At 33.2% G+C, this 21,383-nt stretch overlaps 2 protein-coding genes and 1 long non-coding RNA gene across 3 annotated transcripts in view; 2 read left to right on the top strand and 1 right to left on the bottom strand.

Moving 5' to 3' along the window:
• SNAPC3 (small nuclear RNA activating complex polypeptide 3) overlaps positions 1-5,881 on the top strand; it is a 42,240-nt gene extending 36,359 nt beyond the window's left edge. Inside the window, 1 exon segment of the mRNA XM_020969717.2 lies at positions 4,248-5,881. Within this exon segment, the coding sequence (XP_020825376.1) occupies positions 4,248-4,395 (148 nt within the window). The 3' untranslated portion in view covers positions 4,396-5,881.
• A 620-nt stretch (positions 5,882-6,501) lies between these two features.
• PSIP1 (PC4 and SRSF1 interacting protein 1) overlaps positions 6,502-21,383 on the bottom strand; it is a 31,801-nt gene continuing 16,919 nt past the window's right edge. Inside the window, 10 exon segments of the mRNA XM_020969716.2 lie at positions 6,502-7,995; positions 8,405-8,516; positions 9,169-9,382; positions 9,487-9,588; positions 9,845-9,915; positions 10,443-10,498; positions 12,570-12,688; positions 14,719-14,947; positions 17,065-17,140; positions 18,779-18,881. Of these exon segments, the coding sequence (XP_020825375.1) occupies positions 7,935-7,995; positions 8,405-8,516; positions 9,169-9,382; positions 9,487-9,588; positions 9,845-9,915; positions 10,443-10,498; positions 12,570-12,688; positions 14,719-14,947; positions 17,065-17,140; positions 18,779-18,881 (1,143 nt within the window). The 3' untranslated portion in view covers positions 6,502-7,934.
• Positions 18,879-21,369, top strand: LOC144456798 (uncharacterized). The gene is made up of 2 exons (XR_013485896.1): positions 18,879-21,086; positions 21,270-21,369. It is a non-coding gene; the product is annotated as an uncharacterized LOC144456798 (long non-coding RNA).

The following is a 21,383-nucleotide window of genomic DNA, read 5'->3' as shown; positions in this document are numbered from 1 at the left end:
ACATATGAAATCATGCAGAACTTGCTAGCAAAACGCACGCGCCCCCCCCCAGAAAAAAAGGAAAGTGAGAAAATTATACTTCATTTTGCACTCAGAGTTCATCAGTTCTCTCTGTGGAAGTGGATAGCATTTTTTGTCATGAGTCCTTTGGAATCGTCTTGGATCATTGTATTGCTCAGAGTAGCTGAGTTTTTCACAGTTGATCATCATTACCACATTGCTGTTACTGTGCACAGTGATATCTGATTCTTCTCACTTCATTTTGCATCAGTTCATTCATATAGGTCTTGCAGTGTTTTTTCTGCAACCTCCCCCATCATTATTTGCCACAGCAAAATAGTACTCCATCACAATCATATGCCAAAATTTATTCACCCATTCCCCAATTGATGAGCATCCCCTCAATTTCTAATTCTTTGCCACCACAAAAAGAGCTGCTGTTTTTGTACATGTAGGTCTTTTTCTTTTTTCTTTGCTCTCTTTGAGGTACAGACTTATTAGTGGTATCAGTTTTATAACCCTTTGGACCTCGTTCCAAATTGTTTTATAGAATGGTTGGACCAGTTCACTACTCCACCAATAGTTCATTAACATACCGATTTTTCCCTCATCCTCTCTAGCATGTCATTTCTGATAGGTATGAGGGGATAACCTCAGCATTATTTTCATTTGCCTTTCTCTAATCAATAATGATTTAGAGCATTTTTTCATAACTACAGATAGCTTTGCTCTTCTGAAAACGGCATGTTTATATTCTTTGACTATTTATTAATAAGGAATGGCTCTTATTTTTATACACTTGACATAGTTCTATACATAGTATATGTTTGAGAAATGAGGCCTTTCTTGTGATGGAAAATGCTGTCCACATCTAAAGAACTATGGAAGTTGAATCACTGTCACTTATTTTTCACCTGTTGAAGTTTTGTTTCATCTTTCTGATGGTTCCTCCTATTGGTTTTAATTTTTACTTACAACTTCACTGATGTGAAAATATGTTTAATAGGAATGTAAATGTAAAGCCTATATCAGATTGTGTGCCGTCTTGCGGGGGGGAGGGGGAGGAAAATTTTCAACTCAAAAGCATATGGAAGTGATTGTTGATAAATCAAAATAAATTAATAAAATTTTTTTAAAAAGAAAAAGAAATGAGGCCTTTATCAGAAAATTTTTTGATAATACTTCACTGTCTGTGGTACCTTTTAGCACAAGTTTCCCTGATTGTGTGTCTTTTAATTTGTTCTATTTTTGCTTTGTCTGAGATTGTGATTGCTACTGGTTTTGGGTTTTTTTTTTTACATCAGCTAAAGCATATTAGATTCTACTGTAACCCTTTATTTTTAATTCTATGTGCTTTCTGTTTGAGTTATTTCTCTTGTAGATACTGTTGAGTATGGCAGAAACTAGGCATAAACCAACATCTTACACCATATACCAAGATAAAGTCAAAATGGGTACATGATTTAGATAGAAAGGCTGATACTTACTATAAGCAAACTAGGAGAGCAGGGAATAGTTTACCTGTCAGGTCTATGGAGAAGGGAAGAATTTATGACCAAGCAAGAGGTAGAGAACATTATGAAATGCAAAATGGATTATATTGTTTACATTAAATTGAAAAGTTTTTGTATAAACAAAGCCAATGCAATCAAGAAGGTAGTCATAAAATTGGGAAACAGTTTTTACAGCCAGTGTCTCTGATAAAGGCCTCATTTCTAAAATATGTAGAGAACTGAGTCAAATCTGTAAGAATACAGGTCATTCCCCAATGATAAATGGTTAAAGGATATGAACAGTTTTTGGAGGAAGAAATTAAAGCTACCTATAGTAATATGAATAAATGCTCTAAATCACTGTTGATTAGAGAAATGCAAATCAAAACGACTCTGAGGTACCACCTCACACCTATAAGATTGGCTAACATGACAAAACAGGAAAATGATAAATGCTGGAGATGACGTGGGAAAATTGGAACATTAAATGCATTGTTGGTGGAGTTGTGAACTGATCCAACAATTCTGGAGACCCATTTGGAAGTTTGCCCAAAGGGCTATAAAACTGTGCATACCCTTTGACCTAGCGATACCACTTCTAGGTCTGTATCCCAAAGAGATCATAAAAATGGGAAAGGGACCCACACGTACAAAAATATTTATGGCAGCTCTTTTTGTGGTGGCAAAGAATTGAAAATTGAGGGGATGCCCATCAACTGGGGAATGACTGAACAAGTCATGGTATATGAATGTAATGGAATACTATTGTGCTATAAGAAATGATGAGCAGGCAGACTTCAGAAAAACCTGGAAAGACTCATGAGCACAACCATAACGTTGTACACAGTAACAGCCATGTTACATGTAACAGTGCAGTGACTGTTTCTGATAGACTTAGCACTTCTCAGCAGTGCAAAGATCTAAGACAACTCCAAAAGACTGATGATGGAAAATGCTATCCACATTCAGAGAAAGAACTTAGGAGTCTGAATGCAGATGGAAGCATACTATTTGTTCTCATTTTCTTTTGTTGTTTGGTTTGGTTCCTCCCATTAGTTCTAATTCTTCTTTACATCATGACTAATGTGAAAATATATTTAATATGAATTTATAAGTAGAGCCTGCATCAGATTGCATTGCGTCTTGGGGAAGGAGAGGAAGAGAGAAAAATTTTAAAACTCAAAATCTTATGGAAGTGAATGTTGAAAACTAAAATTTACAACATTTAGTTATGATTACTGTGAATTTCCTTCCATCTCATTTTCTTTTTATCTTATCCCTCCTTAGAAGTGTATTTTGCTTCTAACCACTGTCTCCCTTAATCTATTTTTTACCATCTAATCTAATCTTTTACCATCTCCCAACCCCTTCCTCTAATCCTATTTGGCTCCTAGTTCTGGTCTAACATTTCTCTACACAACTGATTGCGTATATATATCCTTACCTCTTTGAATCAATTCCAGTAAGACTTAAGAATTATCTGCTACTCCCGCTGCCCCATTTTCCCCTCCACTGTAAAAAGCTTCCTTGAGTGCCTTCTATGTGAGAAAGTTTTCCCCATTCTACCTCTCCCTTCCCACTCCTCCCAGTGCATCCCTCTCACTCCTTTCATTTTTTGCCTCTACTACACTGTCTTGACTCTACCAGTTTGTTTTCAATTTTGACTCTATTCTCTATAGAATCATCTTGTTACAGAGTGATAGCTTGTTTTTAGAATGAATATGATGAATGAACCTGTTAAAATTACCAAGAATTCCCAGTTTTTTATTTTTGGGGGGAATGGGGGAGGCAATGGGGTTAAGTGACTTATCCAAGGGGTTAAGTGACACAGCTAGCTAGTCTCAGGCCTTGTTTGATCTTAGGTCCCCCCCGACTCTATCCACTGTGCCACCTAGCTGACCCCATGTTCATTATTTTATTAAAAGATTTTTAATCTGTCATCATGTGTATCATTTCTATAACTTCAGTTAAATACGAGTCATGCTTCCAGTATTGTACATCAAATTTAAATTCTAGGTTAAAGGTCGTTTTCTAATTTTATGGGTTTTTCATCCAGGCTCCCAGTTTTGCAATGAGCTTATTGCTGTAGTGCAAAAGCACGACTAAAACATTATTTAGATCTCATATTGGATAATGTTTTTACATGATACTGAATCCACACATTGGCCCCATATTTTTCATTCTTTTCTCTTCAGGAGTAAACTATGCATGATGTGATACCATATTTACTCATAAAATTAATTACCCTACAACAAATAAAGGGGACATGTGAAAAAAAGGATTCATGTGAAAGTCTGAATCAGGTTGTTCTCAACTTTCATAGTCATTTTGATGGGATATATTTACCATAAGTTTGATTAAATATGTATAGGTTGAAATTATTTCTCTAATGATACTAATCAAACTTATTTATAGAGCCACATAGTAACAATAGTAGTTATATAGTGCTTCAAGGTTTGCAAAGCACTTGACAGATATCTTATTTGATCCTCACAAAAATCCTGGAAGTACTGATGCTTTTATTTTCCCCATTTTGCATATTTGTAAATGAGGAAGGCAAGATTTGAACTAAAGTTTACTGACTGCAGTTCTCTATGCCCACCCTGCCATGTAGGTGCTTCATCAGAGCAGTAGGAAAACAAAACATTTTGGTAATAAGAGGATGTGGTAGGGCATATCGCTATATTCCCTCATTTTTTTTTACATGTGAGTCAAAGTAAAATGCAAATATTAAATTTTTCTTTTAAACTACAGATGGGTGACCAACAACGACTGCTTTGCACCAGAGGATCCATGTTTCTTCTGTGATGTTTGCTTCCGAATGCTCCATTATGATTCTGAAGGCAACAAACTGGGGGAGTTCCTTGCTTATCCTTATGTTGACCCTGGAACTTTTAACTGAAGACAACACAGGGACACTATGAACAACCCATGGTTGTTTGGAATAGTTGCAATACTTGTCAGACATGTCACTTTCTGAATGTCAGGAGAATCTTAGGCAAAAGCAATCTATTTGGCTAACCCATTTAGCTGTTAACAGTTTTATTATTTGGTAGCTTTTTTTTTAAAGCTTAAGTTTGGGTATATGATATATTAAATTCATAGTAAATTTGTTATTACTCTAGTTACATTTTTCTTTCTCTGAGCTAACCACAAAGGCAACCTGTGTCTCTGCTTTAGTCATTCCTTTCAAGTTGCAAGTAATAAAATTAGACCCACTTAAGATTACTTATGTGACCCAAGGAACTGAGTGGACTTCAAGAGAAAGCAAAGGTAAATTACGGGTCAATTATGTAAAAGAGATGGGGGCATGTAGTTTAATGAAAATCAGAAATAGTTGCAGAGCAAGCAAGTTTAATTAGTTGCATTGATGTTCAAGATAAGTGGAATCTCTAGTGCCTCAGTAATTTGTCCTTTCAAAATTTTGTCAACATTGGTTTTACTGATTTGGAAGGTAAATGGTAGAACTTCTCTGAAGCAGTGGTTTAGTGGTGGTTGTCAGTGCAGTTTCATTTGATTTTCACCAAGATTTAAAAATAATCATGTTAATGTTCTTAAATTCAAATTAGTTAAGATTTAATAGACTCACTGAGTAGTTTGATATGCCCAGTATCATTTAAGTTTTCTATATCCATGTTGAAGATAGAAACCAAATTTTACTACTACCCTATGTCCAAGTAAATTGCTGTTGGTTCTGTCTAAAATATTTTTTAAAAATCCAACATTTTGCATTCTACTTCTCTTCCCTACCCGCCCCATGCCCCGTAAGCAGATTTGATGCACATTTCCCATATTAGTCATGTTGTAAAACATACTTTTTATATGCCTTTTTGTAATGTAGAAACTTTGGCTTGAAGCAGGAATATTTAACTTGGTCAATGTACTTAAGATTTTTAACAGTTATGTTTTTGTGCATTGCTAAAGGGGATCATGACACAAAAAATGTTAAATACCCTGATACTAAATATCTCTGAGAAGGAAGTTCAAAAAAGACCAGTTTCGTCACATTGTTTCACCTTTCTTTTCTTTGTATATGGAAATAAACATGTCATAAGAAAACATTTTAATGTGAAAAAACCTAAGGGGCAACTAGGTGGCACAGGTGATAAGAACAGTGGCCCTTAGACCATTGTTCAAATCCAACCTCATACAGTTAACACCTGTGACCCTGCGCAAGTTAATTAACCCTGAATGCCTAGCCAAAAAATTTTTTAAAAATGGGTGAGATCTTGAGTTTTGAAAAAATATGGCAAATTTTCCATTTTCTTTTGTCTAGGTTAACATTAAAAGAATGAAAACTGAATTTTACGCCTGGATTTTTGGGAACAACATCTGTACTTAGAGTTATGACTGTGCTTAAGAGAACCTCATCATACATTTGTAAAAAGGTTGGTAATCACATGAACTTTAGATAGTTTTGTCGAGTCTTGCCCTAATTTAAAATATTTACAATTTTTCCACTGTTCAGTTACTTATGTACTCTTTTCTACTGTGCACCAAGCTTGAGTTTAATTTTTCACTTACCACCCTGAAAAATGCCAAGAATTGGTATTTCATATTTTCATACAATATTGTAATGGAGAAGTTTGACTTATAGATGTTTCTACCAAGTTACCACTCGTTTTGATAATTTTTGTTCTATAACTTCAGACTACAAAAAGTCTAGCTAAAAGTAACTTTAAGGGTTTTTTTTATTAAGTATGTTAAGATGCAACAAAGAAAAGTCTAAAAATACACAGTGGTGACTTCATTCGGTTGAAGTAAAAAATTCAGTAATAGCTTTCCTATGCAAGTTGAGTGACTTGAAATCAACTATAAACTGTCAGTTTTCAGGATCTAGGATACCTTGTTGCACATGTGCCAGCACAATTCTAGCCTTCTTCCTAATTAAGCCTTGAAATCAGTTATTTTATCTTACCTTACTGTATAATTTCTGGAAGCTATGACGAAATCGATTCTTCATCAGGAAAAAGTGTTACGCATCTTGATCAAACAACATACTAGTGAATTCAGATCGACAAAATTATCTTTAATCAAAATTGGTTAAGTTTACATTGACACTTTGAATTAGCTACAATAAATCTGATTGTTTAAAAAATTAAATTAGGAGCAAACTGCTAATATTACTGGCATATATAGCAGTATTCCAACAAAGCAATAGGTGGTATTCTCATTTGTACCTTTTTGTCTCTTGAAAGTAGATCTTCTCAATCTACACAAGTTAACCACTTTATTCAAGCTCCGAATTGTGGAAATGTCTACAAAAAAAATTGACATGCTTTCTAAAATAATCAAGGATTCCTGAAATATACGTTATGTAGTCAAAAGTGTACAACCTAAAACACTGTATCTGTTAAGTATTGCTGTTTTTTAAACTAATGAACTAATATTATGCTTCAAACTTCACCAGTAATTTCTCCTCATTCATACTTGTACAACATGAAGTGCCTTGAAGTTTTCTATTTTAGGGGGCATATTTACATGTTAACTGAGTTAACTGAGTCAATTTTTCTCTTTAAAAGTCCTGCTATTTAGTTAAATCTGGAATATCTCATATCAGAGCACTTATTAGTAACCTTTTGTTCCATAAAGGTATACTCCCTTGTTTTAAGTGCCTCCAGTCTTAACCTAAAATTCCATAGTTTTGACTGTTCCCAGTAACCACCATTAACTTTATAGATTGCCACTTCTTACAGACTAATTAGTAACCCTATTTATCCAACTTCTTTCATAAAGCTATGCCCAGCTACTACAAAAAAGAAAGAAAACATACGTGATTTTTGCCTGTTAAAAAAACAAGTTACTACTTCCCAAATTGCCATGTTACCCAAATGCTTTAAAAAAAAAGGCATCACAACTTAAAATTGTTTCAAAGCAGGAAAACCTGGCAAATGGAGTTTGCAAGATTAATACTAATTTCTATAAAAGGGAGTGAATAAGTATTCTTATACAGAAGTAACATTTTAGCTACTATAAAAATGCTTAACTTCTACAAAAACCACAAACAGCAAAAAGACAATCCAGTAAATACAAGATTTTAAAAACTATGCACAAAAAAATACCAAGGTATTTAGGAACATGGGAAGGGTTTATACAGGTGGCAGTTAAAAAAAGTAACTCTTGACCACCATTAACTACACATTAACATACAATAATCAAAAAATATACTACAACTATAACTCTTAAAAAATAAAAGCAGTTTAACATTTCCTAAATGGATCTTTCTCCCCCAAAGACACACACTTTTACTGTGTATATAGCGGTTAATACTGCACAAATACAATCAGCAAGAATGTTTACTTTTAAAACGAAGATATAAAGGGAATGTTTCCCCTTAAAACAAGTTCTTAAACATCAAAATCTATGCTTATAAAAATTATTTAAAACTTTCAGCAGTTCAAATTTTTAAATGAAAAAATTGTGACAATCCTCTCTTCAAAATTAGTTTTCTACTGCTGAGTCCTTTGGAATTTTTTCAGGCTCCCTTTCTTCACTGGATGTTCTAAAAAGTAGAGGGGAGGAAAAGCAAAGATCAGTGCATACATACTCATAACACACCAACATTTTAGATCTTGTTTTAAACTACTAAACTTTTTAGTCTACAAAACCAAAAAAAAAAAATTCTACAGCAAGTTGTTAGAATTCAAGTTATACCAAGCTAGTTGTGACCATGTTGTCATGGGAAAGCAGCAGACAAACCATCCCATTTCTATATGCTCAACTGAGACAGACAAAGAACCACATGAATTTCATAGAGCTCATAACCTGGATTCAAGGTCCCTTCAGCTTTAAGTGAGCGGCCCTAAGTGGAATTTGGAACTGTTCCCAAAGAAAATGAGTAAAGAACATGAATGTACAACAGGAGTTTGGGGGTAAAACGTACTATACTAAAAGTCAACAAATTTCCTCACTTTTTCTTCATGGAGGCTTCATGCCTATCTTTACTTTCCTCATTGCTTTCTCCATTGTGTTGTGGCTGGTTGTTGTCTTGCGCATCTGATCCACCATTCAAAGTTTTTGAACCTTTTGAAATAAAATACCTTAAAGTTACATTATCCATAACTCAACACTTCATTATAATCAATATCAAGTTATTTTTAAATAACCTGAGTAGATTACACATACTTATGAGAAGTTTAAAAATAAATTTACATATATAATTATATAGGAGATAAAGAATTGCAGTCAATGCAATTCTTAAATTCTTGGTTTATAAGTAAGCACTCATTATTTCTTGCCCACCAAAATCACTTTCTATGGGTATATTCTCCAAGTCAGAGCATAAGTAGTTACAATATTCATCCTGCAGCCAAATGCTAATAGTTCATTAAAATCTTAAAGTGAGGGGCTAGAGAAAATGAGATTATTAAACACCCCTTTTCTATTATCAGATGGTTAAAAAATAATGGTAGTTGCTAAAGAAATCAAAGAGAAGAACTGGACAGACTCAACCTTGAGATAACAGACAGCTGTAGATATAGTAAGGGACAAATATAATAAAGAAGAAAAGCTCCATCTAGTAGCCAGTAGAAGGCTCAGTTCATCCTCTGATTTGGGCAGCACCCACCACTACTGTATTATATTGTCTAGCTTTACTAAACTACAAGTAACTTAAAAGAGTTTCAAGTAAAGAACTTAAAAATATCTGAGCCACAGATAAGAAATCACTACATACCTGTTTGTTCCTTTTCTAGCTTTTTATTTGGACCTTTCTTTCCCTGTTCTTTCGTTTTATTGGCCTCCTCATGTTGTCTCTGTTCAGCAAGTGATTTATTCAGCACTTGTGTAATAACAGAATCTCCTTCACCAACTAAAAACATGTTCTTAAACTTGTTGTATAGCATTGTAGACTTTTCCATAATAACCTGACTAACTTTAAAGCGCCTTATCTGGAAAGGACAAAGAAATGTTAGTAATCACATTGATCTATCTATAACATTCAAAATATAATGATTACAGCTAAACTCGATGGAATAAAAGGCAAAATGCTTACTTTCTTTAATGTTGTAATCATCTCCGTGTGTTTCTGTGCTTGTTGCATGGTGACCTGAAGTGATGCAAGCTCATCAAGGGCCTCAATACATCTGTTTACATCCTTTTTAACAAAAGAAAAGTTTCAGCATTTTGAGTTTCTCCTTAAACATGTAAAATTTCAGTTAAAGCGAATAGTCAATAATCTGACTAAATTCAATCATTTTTTAAGGTAGACTTCAAACAGAAAATACTTTGATATTTGAAAGACTTTTTTTAAACTGCCAGACATATCTAAAACCCTTCATATTACAATAAATTATCAAACTATGGCAGATACCATGCTTCTTCTATTTTATAATCATCATAAATAAACTTACAAGATTATCAATTTTGAGGGAGTTTTTAATTTCTGCATGTATCCTTTGAAGTCGAGAGTCCATTGATGTTTCTATTAAATATTTAGAAAATAAGGTGAATCATCAACTGAGTTTTCATCAAAATACTTCATAATTTTAAAGCTAAGAATTATCATCTAATTACTTAAACTTCTCAGTGATTGCTTTGGTCTTGGAGCAAATTCTAATCTGAAGCCTCTAGAAATTAACAACTCATTCTTATAAGTGACAAAACCCATTGAACCAGTCACACACAGAATGAGCAGTGAGTGTCTACTTCCACTAAAGATCTTATTTCTAGTGTTAACTTTCGCTGATGAGAACACCTCTTTTCCACGAGTAGATACTGTATATATAACAAGTCATTCACAAATCATTTAATAACACTGTGTCCACCTTTGGTAAAGCCAGAGAAATTTAAGGTTCACATAATCCCAAATGACCCTGATATTTCAATTTACACAAAAACATTAAGAACACAAAGCAGAACCAAATTTTTTCAGTATCTTCAGATAACATATCAAACTGTCAACCTTGCATATTGAGATAAATTACAAAATACAAGGTTTCATCTACTAACCTCTTTTCTTCTCCACTTTCTTAACTTCTGGCTTCTTGCTTTCATCTTTAGTCTGCCTATCAAATGTTAATAGAAATATTTTACAACCTTGCAACTTTGTAACACCAAAGGTTTTTAAACTGTTAATACTTTTTATTAAAATAAAGTCCCTATATTTTCAGGCGCTCATCATTTCTTTCAATTTTAGTGTCCAACATGATCTCTTAAAAGCAAACTTCAAACTGTTTTTCACCAAAAATCTGTATTCGTAATACTTTTTCAATTCTGATTTATTCTAATCAGTTAAGGGGTTTGGTAGATTTAAAGTTGCATAGAACAGTTAAATGGTGTCCAAGGTAAATATTTAGATGAAGAGGGGAAAATCCTAGTAATTCGACTTAATTCTGCTATATCAGAGAAATCGGCTATTTCCTAAATCTGAACATACTTAATTTCACTAAAAATCCGGTACCTTAAGAATTCATTCCACGTTATAAGCCAATTGAAATACACAAGAACAAAGAGATATCTTAAAAACAGCTTTTAGAAATAATCTTTATTTTAAAATGTACTTGAACATTATCATTATACAAATCTATGACTTTATCTCAGGATTAAAAAAAAGCACAACTGCTAACATACTAGAAGATTTCAACAGAAAAGAAACATTCAGGGGTACTAGATCCGATTATGCCAATTTCAATACCTAGGCTCTCCTTAATGTGTAGCGTTGTATACCCTAAGAAAAACTGTGACAGTTTTAATTCAGCAAAATGGTAATGCCCATTAGTCAAGTCCTCAACTTTTTTTTTAAAATTTAGCAATCTGGAACAAAATTCTTCCATCGGGGGAATAAATTCAGTCATCTGAGTGTCTTAAGTTCTTCATCTCCTGTGCTCCACTTGCATTCTCTTTGTAGAAACTGGATTAATGGTTTGAGCCCCCAATATTTTTTTATTGTAGATTACAAGCTGTTTGGCTGGGAATACAATACAATAAACTTTATTTTGCATAATGCATTATTTCTTCCCCATCTGAAATGCTTTACAGAAACAAAGTTACAAAGTTGTTTAATAATGATAAAAAAGAAACACATGAGAATTAAGACATCGTATTCAGAGAACATATAAAAAGCCATAATGGTGACAGTGAGAAAAGTTTAGACTCAATTTGTCAAGTGGCACTAGGGGTTATTTTATTAATCACTGGAACAGTCTACAAATATTTAACTCCCGAGGGGGAAAAAAATGATACCTCAATGGGGCTTAAGTAAATAATAGAGGGACAGCTCCAAAAGGTTTAAATATATATAAAATTAATCAACTTGAGATCACTGTTCATGTTTCAAAGACATAACTGTACAATTAACTGCAAATTTAATTAATCTTTTCTACTTCCATTAATAGCAGGATATAACTTATATGGTGAAGGTTAAGCTTTTGGGTTTCTATACATATTCTATCAATTTTTAATACCTCAAATGTTTTGAGGATTGTAGGTTCTGAACAGGATTTCAATTACTACTGTCCTAGTTATCCCACAAGTTGTAAATGAGTGAAGTTTTTACTTGGTTCAAGACTTGAGGTTTCCAATAATTCGGCACATTTATTATTTGCCAAGGGTGGTGGGAGGTAGTGAAAAGAAATAACCAAAGATGCTTCTATTGCATGCTCCAAAACCCATCAGTGAACAATAACAGAAAAACAATGTTCTATTACTAATGTTATAATCTAACAATATTTGATAGGCTTAAAACTTATTGAATGCCACCTTACTGTCACTGCAAAAAAGGACAAGTTTATCTTCCTATTTTGAACATATAACTGGGGGCAGCTAGGTGGTGCAGTGGATAGAGCACCAGCCCTGGATTCAGGAGGATCTGAGTTCAAATTGGGCCTCAGACATGTGACACTTAACTAGCTGTGTGACCCTGGGCAAGTCACTTAACCCCACTGCCTAACCAAAAACAAACAAAAAAATATAACTGAGGTATAGACAATGGAAAGACCAAAAAGAATGAGAGCTGTATTATAATACAAGGAGGGAAAAAATCATACTTTTGAGAGCTTATATGGCTGTACTTGTTTAAATATTCATCTCTAGACATAAAAAGAAAACATATAGGCTATAAAAAAAAAAACAACTTACGGTTCAGCTTCCATTTGCTCTTCTTGCTTGCGTTTTCTGTCTGCTGCTTCTTTTTCATGTTGACCTTTTATTATATTCCTTCTGTGAGCAGCCTGAAAATTTCTTCCTCCTTTTCTCTTCTGTTTCATTTTGAAAATTAAAATGGAATATTTCTAGTTAACTACCAATTATGTGTCCTCATTACCTCAATCACCAAACTAATAGCCAAAATAACCAAGCAATAACCTTATAGTAAGATATATTTAGCCTCTGTGCTCTTTTCACATGTCCCTCTATGACATTCCAAGCATTAAGATTCTTGACAAGTCTAATGACAAGTGGCATTAACATCTGCAAAAAATTAATTACACAAAGCTATGAAAATCTTACTTATTCAAGGCAAGATCTTATACCAATTTAAATATCCTAAACTAATGCTCTGACCCATGTATAACAAAAATTCACCCCAGAATGATGTAGATTTCATAATTCACAATACAATAGTTAAATTTCGGAGGCAGCTAGGTGGTACAGTGGATAGAGCACACCCATCCTGGAGCCAGGAGGACCTGAGTTCAAATCCAGCCTCAGACACATAACACTTACTAGCTTGTGTGACTCTGGGCAAGTCACTTAACCCCACTTCCTAGCCAAAAGTAAAAAATTCGATACAGCATATTATTGGCAAAAATAAAGGTTCCAATATATTATCCATACTGTAAATATTGCCTCAACAGTGTTAAAAGTTTTAGCAAAAAAAAGAGGAAACTAAGAATTAAAGAGCTATAGAAAGATGAGCTATTCTTGTTCTGGGAAGGAAGCAGCATGACTTCATCAACGACGGATCATGCCAATATCAATTCCATAACAAAATTCTATTTGATTGGTAGAGCAGAGGAAGGCTGTGGATACTGTTACCCTAAATTTTAATACAGTATTTGACTGAAGTCTCACATTATTTTTGTTAAACAGCTGAGTTCCCCCACCTCACTTAAGATCCTTATATAAAGTCTGGATTGGCCACTTCTCCCAAATAACCAAAGTCCCTTTTTTTTTGCTGAGGCAACTGGGGTTAAATGACTTGCCCAGGGTCACACAGCTAGTAAGTGTCAAGTGTATGAGGTCACATTTGAACTCAGGTCCTCCTGACGCCTCTATCCACTGCATCACCTAGCTGCCCCCCAATTTTTTAATACTATTTTTATCTCTTTTAAATCTCTTCTCTCATTGGTAGGACATTGTCTTAAGATTTTACTACCCACCCCTTAGCCCTGCTGCAACTTAATGGTTTTAAAAATGTAAAAATATAAAAAAAACTCCTCTTAGCTATCAGGCCCTGTTTTAATTTACTATGGATGGGAAATAGTCACTAAGAAATTCAGTCGGGGGGGGCAGCTAGGTGGTGCAATGAGTAGGCCACCAGCCCTGGACTCAGGAGGATGAGTTCAAATCCAGCCTCAGACACATAACACTTACTAGCGGTGTGACCCTGGGCAAGTCACTCAACCCCACTGCCTAGCCAAAAAAGAATTTCAGTCAGGGGATTATGGTTGTCAATCCTCAAACCACCTGTAGAGTTATTAAATATCAAAGGATTTTATCCTAGGTCTTTCCAGTTGACATAAGTAAAGCACTCTGCCAACCTTAAAGTACCATATAATAACTAATTCTAATTGTCATTTCTGATTCCAAGTGCCATACTCTATCCACTATGCCATGCTATGCTATTCTTAAAGACCTTAAGTTTGGTTATACACATACTCTTAACCTGATTTTGGATGCTAAGAAGCCACTTTGGTTTACAACCTGATTTGAGGGCATGTTTCTTGAAAAGTGAGGTTGTTCATTCTCATAGCAACAAGGTCTAAGTTTAAAGTAGATTCACCATTAAAAATCCCATTATTCCTCTTAATAAATCTCAGATGAGTTTCCTTTGATAGGCTGGAATTAGAAACAATCAGCAAACAGCATTTTAAAAATATTTTTAAAAATTTAGGAAAACAACCTTTCAGAATTTCAAACGTGTCAAATGAGAATAATTTGTTCCACAATTGACACAATTCAAATATACTAAAATTGTACTGCAATGTAAGTTTTTAAATAAAAAAAGGACTTTAAAGACACTTAACATCCATTGGAGGCAAATACTTTTTTAAAAAGTTAAGCCTACCTTTTCACCTTCTTGATCTTCACCTTCTTCTTCAGAATCAGAAGTTGAAGCAAAGCCTGCTTTTGTTGTAGTTTTTCTTTTTGGCTCAACTTCCTTCTTTCCTTCCTTTTTGTCTGGCTCTTTCCTTGGCTTATCTTCTTCCTTCTGGACCTCTTCATCCTTTTTCAACTGCTTTTTTGGTTGTTTTTCATCTTGACCTTTTTTTTTACTTTTATCCTCTTCAGTAATACTGTATTAATAGTATAAAATTAGCTGATGTGGAATCAATGTTAATAACCTTTATCATACCAAGATTTCCTAACTTTAAGAATCTTTTCAATGACAAATGATTTTACTAGTAAGTAGTACAAATCACATGTTTTATTCACTTCATATTACGAATTGTAATTCTGAATGAACTATACCGCTCAAACAAAAACAAGTATTCTTTATAATCTCTTCCTAAATATAGGTAAAAAAGTGCATTGCTTGATAAAAGTCTAACTATAGGAAAATGCCATCACCAGTTAGGTGGCAAATAAGTTACATGTTAATAGTTGCCATACAAATTATAGATGCCAAATGAATTTGTGAGCTAAACGTAGCATGCTCTTCATCAGCTTAAAGCAGTTCACCACCAAATAAAGTGGCATTAATGTTTGCAATAAATAAATAAACAAGTTAGAGAAATCAAGTTGTTATTCAAGCTGATCTCGTGTCAAATTCATCATTCTTAAGTTTACAGACAGCTATTCTGATCTATTTTGTTCAACAAATTTGTAACAAACATTTATCCAAAACATGATATAGATTCTGTACTTAAACAATAACACTAATAAAACACAATCTCTGCCCAACCAAACTGGACCAAACCAAATTTGTTGGGTAAACTGACTCCATGTTTTAAATTAGGTTCCAGTATATAGTCCATAGCTTATATATTATCCAGAAGCAGTAAAGTATTATTACCAAAATCTGAATAACGAAGGAAAACTATAACCAGATACTATAACTCTAAATCTTATTTCTATTATCTGATTATAGTATCCTTTCTATTTGTTGATCATAGTAACACCAACAGATTCCTATATTATTCAAGAGCTTTAAACCCTGGAGACGTTCTCTAAAATTTAAGATATTCCTCACTAGTCAAGATGGCCTAAAGAAAATTTAAAGCTTTTTTCTAATGAGACATAAGACCTATGAATAGGTAAAGAGTATTACGTCCTGTGGAGCCTTTTACTTGAATAATAATAAAGTGAGGAAAAGAGTTCACTTACACATGATTAACTGAACCTTATGTTCATAGCAATAAAAGATGTTTTGTGTACCAAAAAATTATACCTTTAAACTAGAATATGAATAAATGGGCTAATAAGTCACTATCCTGAAATGTGTTTAAGATCAAAGGACTGGAGAAACAATATTCCAATTGTTGCCTATTCATGTTTTTCAGAACATTCCATCTATTTTAAGCAATCAAAAAGGCTATTCAATTATTTTGTTGAAATGTACTTATGAATCTATCAAAGTACTACAAATTAAAATTACCCATTTCAAGTATGCAAGTTAACAAGATTACTGATTTTAATTTGATCTCCATTTACCAATACACATTCCTTATAGAAAAGCAATTTTGTACAACATACGCTTGGTTAGACTTCAATTGTTGCTTTTTGGACTATTCTAAAATACTTCAATGGATTTCCTATTACACCAAATATTCAAAAACATTAAAGGAAAATGAACATCGAGGTGACACAGTATATAAAGCACTGGGTCTATAGTCAGGAAGACCAGAATTCAAATCTAGCCTTAGGATATTTACTAGTTTTTGTGACCCTGGGCAAGTATCACCAGTAAAATGGGATAATAAGAGCACGTACTTCTCAGGATTTTTATGGAGATCAAACAAGATGTTACTTGTAAAGTGTTTAGCACAATTTCTGTACAAAAAAAGGCTAGTTTTTATTTTACTTGGCTTAGGTAAAAGTGAGACTATCAAACTATTTTTTCCTGCTTATTAGGTTTTCTTAAAAAAAAAACTAACAAAAATTAAATCATGCTTTTTGCATTTTATACATACTATATATTTCTACATGCAACCAATGTATTACTTTAGTACTTAAGTCTAAGGGAATAATATAATAATAATGACAATGGACAGAAAGCACAACAGATTCTTAGCAAAATTCTCTTCAGCAATTTTTATTCTTCCCAAAGCACAAGACTTTAATGTTAGCTGTACAATTTATCAAGGTAATAATCGCTCTGTTGTGAGAGCCAGAAGAAACTCAAAATATAAGCATATTCATTTTTTTAAAAATATATTACATTATATATCAATAATGTTCAAAATAAACTTACTTGTCATTGTCTGAAGGACAAGGCGGTTTCACCATTTTGGGTCTCCCTCTTGGTTTTGGAACTTTTACTTCTGTAGCTAATGTTCACATGAAAGACTAAATTAGTTCATAATCACAAGCTTTCCCTTTTTGAGTTACAATCTAACTGAAAAAGTACAGTACTAGTTTGTTGTTAATTTTATTCATTTATGCAGTATTGTCAGTAGATAGTCAAAAAGAATTTTTTTATAATATCTCTTTCAATTTGTCCCAACAAAACATGACTTTATATAAAATGGTAAGATTAATGGAAGTGAAGAATCTTTTAAATCAGAATTTGTACTTTGCTGCTTCTATATCAGGGCTATTACCTTTTCACAGGCACTAAAATGCAATGCCTTCTGGAGATAAATGTTTTATAAAAGTAATGTAATAGCATTAAGTGGCTATTATATAATTTTTCTCTTTCAGATAAAAGAACTGAAAATTTTGTAAATAACCTCCTGGAAAATTATTATACACTATTAAAAAACATGGTAGAATGCAAATCATTTTCCTACTTGCAAAAAGAAAAAAAGGACCTTTATAAGTGAGTACTAAGTCTCTTGCTAACCTAGCAATGATGTACATCACCTTTCTGATCAATATTTTTCTTTCAATTACACATGTATTCTATTGAGGTTGAGTGACAATGTCTACCTACTCCAATATTTAAGGATACTGAATTGGTAACAATCTCAATATCTATAACATGTGTATCTGTTTATGCAGGTGTGTGTCTACACACATACACCAATTATAATACATTTAGTTAACACCTCCAATGAGAATATGAAACAGTGTTTTTACTTTATTTCCAAAGAGAGATTATACTTATATATTACCTTTGATGTGCATTAAATGTTGGAATAGGAATTAAAACATATAGTTCCTAGTTTTAATAAATGTCACATAGTAAAACATCCTTTGAACCCTGACTTTCAACTATTTCTCTAGCTTTCCTATATCAGTCCATTTTTATTTCTGCTTCATTTTACTGTGTAGTATTCTTGCCATATTTCCTCTTTTATGATGTCAAATAGCAGTGATCTAATACATATACTACACATTAACAAGAATGATATAATATTTTTGAGTGGCTTGTTTTTTCAGTATCACAATGATTATTTAATGTAAAAAGGTGAATATTACCCAATATCCAAGGATAATAATCAATCACAGCTTCACAATGAAGCTAAGCATATAAAATGTTCTTTTTTTAAAGAATCTGGAATACAACTATACATAGTTATAAGACATAGCCTTTAAAGTTATTAGTTTTACCAATTCCCAGATGTAGAACAAAGCTCATTTCAAATTGCACTTTGATGTCCCCCTACACTCACCAGCTCATTATTTGTTTTAACCTAGTTAGACTAATGTTTTTTTCATCTTTAAATGCTTCAACCACAAGCTGTACCATAGACAAATACTAATAATATGATTTTAAGGAGGAAAAAACAATGTATGAAATAAATTATATTCAGGTACTGAACTTGATAAACAAGGCTGTCAAGTATTAATGAGCCTGGGGAAGCTAGATGGTACAGTGGATAGAGCTCTGGCCTTGGAATCAGGACAACCTGAGTTCAAATCTGACCTCAGACACTTGAAACTTACTAGTTGTGTGACCCTACGCAAGTCACTTAACCCTGACTGCCTCACCAAAAAGGGAAAAAAAAAATTAACGAACCTACCTGATGGTCTTCCTCTTTTAGGACTCACTTTTGGAGAGACGGGTGTTGCTGTTGTTGCTGCAGTCACTGTTCCTACCTCCTCACTTTCTACTTGCTTTTCTGCCTAGATCACAAAAGATTAGCTGAGTTGGAGTTATTCCCCAAGAGTAGTCTTAAAAAGTTTAATCCATATATAGTATGACACAAACATATTTGATATAAAATATTTCTGCCACTCCTCATCCTGCTTATAATTACTTAAATATGAGTGGCTTCTATAGAACTTTTGGACATTCTTTCATACTAACACACTAAGCCTGCTTTAAACAAAATATTACACAAACATCTATGCTATTTATTTTTATTGGTTTTTGAAGAATTGTGATATATACACAACCAAGGCAATACTTCCCCCTAAAAAAGCAACCTTCATTGAACTCAGATACCCTAAATTTTACAAATGAGGAAATATTCAATCAGGTATTCAGAGCAAAAAGACAAGTCTTTTAAGCTATGAAAATACACCTTCCTTATTACAAATTAATATCTGTTAGTTAAGTAATTTGTCACCTAATTAATTATACCTGAGATAAAAGGCCTAAGTCTTAACCCATAAATGGATTGGAAAACAAATGACATCTTAAATTTTACTAACCTCTACCTGGAATTTAGCATTTCAATAAAGTTAAAAAAAAATTTTGAAAAGGGATCTATGGCACAGGAACAACCCTGCTTCTAACCTTTATCCCATAAGAACTTATGTGGATTTTCTTTGATTATTGATTGATTAAAAAGCCTCCAATTCAAAGTGGGCAGAGTAGGTAAAGGAGGTATCAATTCACTAGACACTTGCTTTCATTTCAGTCCAGTCAACAAAGTGATACTCCCAGTATCACAAGTCAAACTAAATGAATGATGAAAATTGTTTTTACATGTAATTAAGGAAAAATAAAATGAAATTTTTTAAATGAAAAAAAATTAATATCAATATTTACCTGGAAATGATCCTTCAAGTCACAATAAAAATGGTAATTTAAAATCCCCAGCCCCTTTAAAGAAAATCCTTGAAGCTTAAGATTTGCAAGTAAATGTCACAAACCATGAAAAATCCTAAACTGAGTCAAATTATTAAGTTTTAAGGTGAGTATAATACAGCCTTTTCTAGTCATTTTCTCAGACGATACAAGAAGCTAATTCATCAGTTCCTCCCTAAATATTAGAGTAGGCAGCCTTAAGTAGATTAATATTTTGTATTTTAAGGTGAAATTGCTACAGATCATAGCTCAGCTCAAAAAACTTTATGTCCCAATATTATAGTATTGGAGGCAGAGGCATGAAGAGAGATCTATCAACCATCAGGCTGCTAATGCAGTAGCTTCATTTAACCTTTGCGCCCCTCCTTATACTCCTACCCTCCCCTTCTAACCCCACCTCCAAAGAAAAAATCTATCTTAGGACAATTTTGATGTAAGACCAGGAGTTGTCAAACTTTTTGTAAATATCATGCAAAAAAAGTTATGTAATAACTATGTTCATATTTTGAAACATTAATAAAACTAGTAAAGAATTTTCTTTAAATCAGGAATACAGAGCCCTTGCTATAGGAGAACCAAGTATTTCAAAGAGTAAAGCATTTGTGTTCAATATGCTTTCAAAGCAAGTTTCTCTGGAAGGTAGATCTAAATCACTACTCAGAAAAACTACAGTTATGAAACATCCAACTAAAGAATCTTCTTCCATGCAGATTAACCCTATCTCCACAACTTCATTCCATTTTTGAAGTTCAGTCAATCTGTTCTTTCTATGTAAATTTGCTCAGAGGCATTATGGTTAAGCAAGTCTGTTACCAACAGTTATTTTTAAAGGCACCCACAAGTTTGAGAACTCAAATAAAGCATCTCTGTTAGGTAAAGTAGTCCTGGGAAAAACTCCCTAAGTAATTTAGAACAACAACTAGCCCTCTCATGATTGCTACACCACAACTTATGATCTACTGACAAAACTACTTCAAAATGATAGCATTATTTTATGGTATAATAAATGCTACTTTAATGTTTGAGCCGGAAGTTTATAAAATGTCTATGTTGTACTGTGGATTTTTGATGTGTTTTTTCATTGGCATAGGGAACAACACAGCTGGGGAAATCTCTATAACTTAACAGTCTTGGTCAACTCCCTATCCACTATTTCACACAGTCTCTGTGGATTTGTTTTTTAACAAAAAAAAAAAAAGCATTCCTATTTTAAAAGCTTTAAAATTTTTAACTGAAAAACTTTTCAAAAATTTAGGTATCTACCAACATTTCTGAAGGTACATCATTAGCTGCAGGTAAGCTGTCATACATTTTTCCAGTTCCCACAACTGCTTGACAGAGCCATAACGTACAGAATGTAAAATTTAAATCCATGTGTATTGCTGTTACTAAGACAAAACTAGACCAAAAGTAGCTTTATTAAGTTCAAAATATAAAATTAACCAATTAGGTTAATCTACTTGTTTCCTTCCTTTTAGCTGATTTCACTGATGATATTGGAGTAATCTATCACCGAAAACAAAATTTACACTCCTGGCACTGAAACAGTAACTATTAAAACAAAAATCATGCACTTTCTGAATGCTATTGCA

This window comes from Phascolarctos cinereus, unplaced genomic scaffold, assembly GCF_003287225.1.
Source record: "Phascolarctos cinereus isolate Bilbo 61053 unplaced genomic scaffold, phaCin_HiC Scaffold_4;HRSCAF=312, whole genome shotgun sequence".
Lineage (NCBI taxonomy): Eukaryota > Metazoa > Chordata > Mammalia > Diprotodontia > Phascolarctidae > Phascolarctos > Phascolarctos cinereus.
Note: the sequence above shows the minus strand (reverse complement) of the source record. Positions and strands in the feature narration are given on the sequence as shown.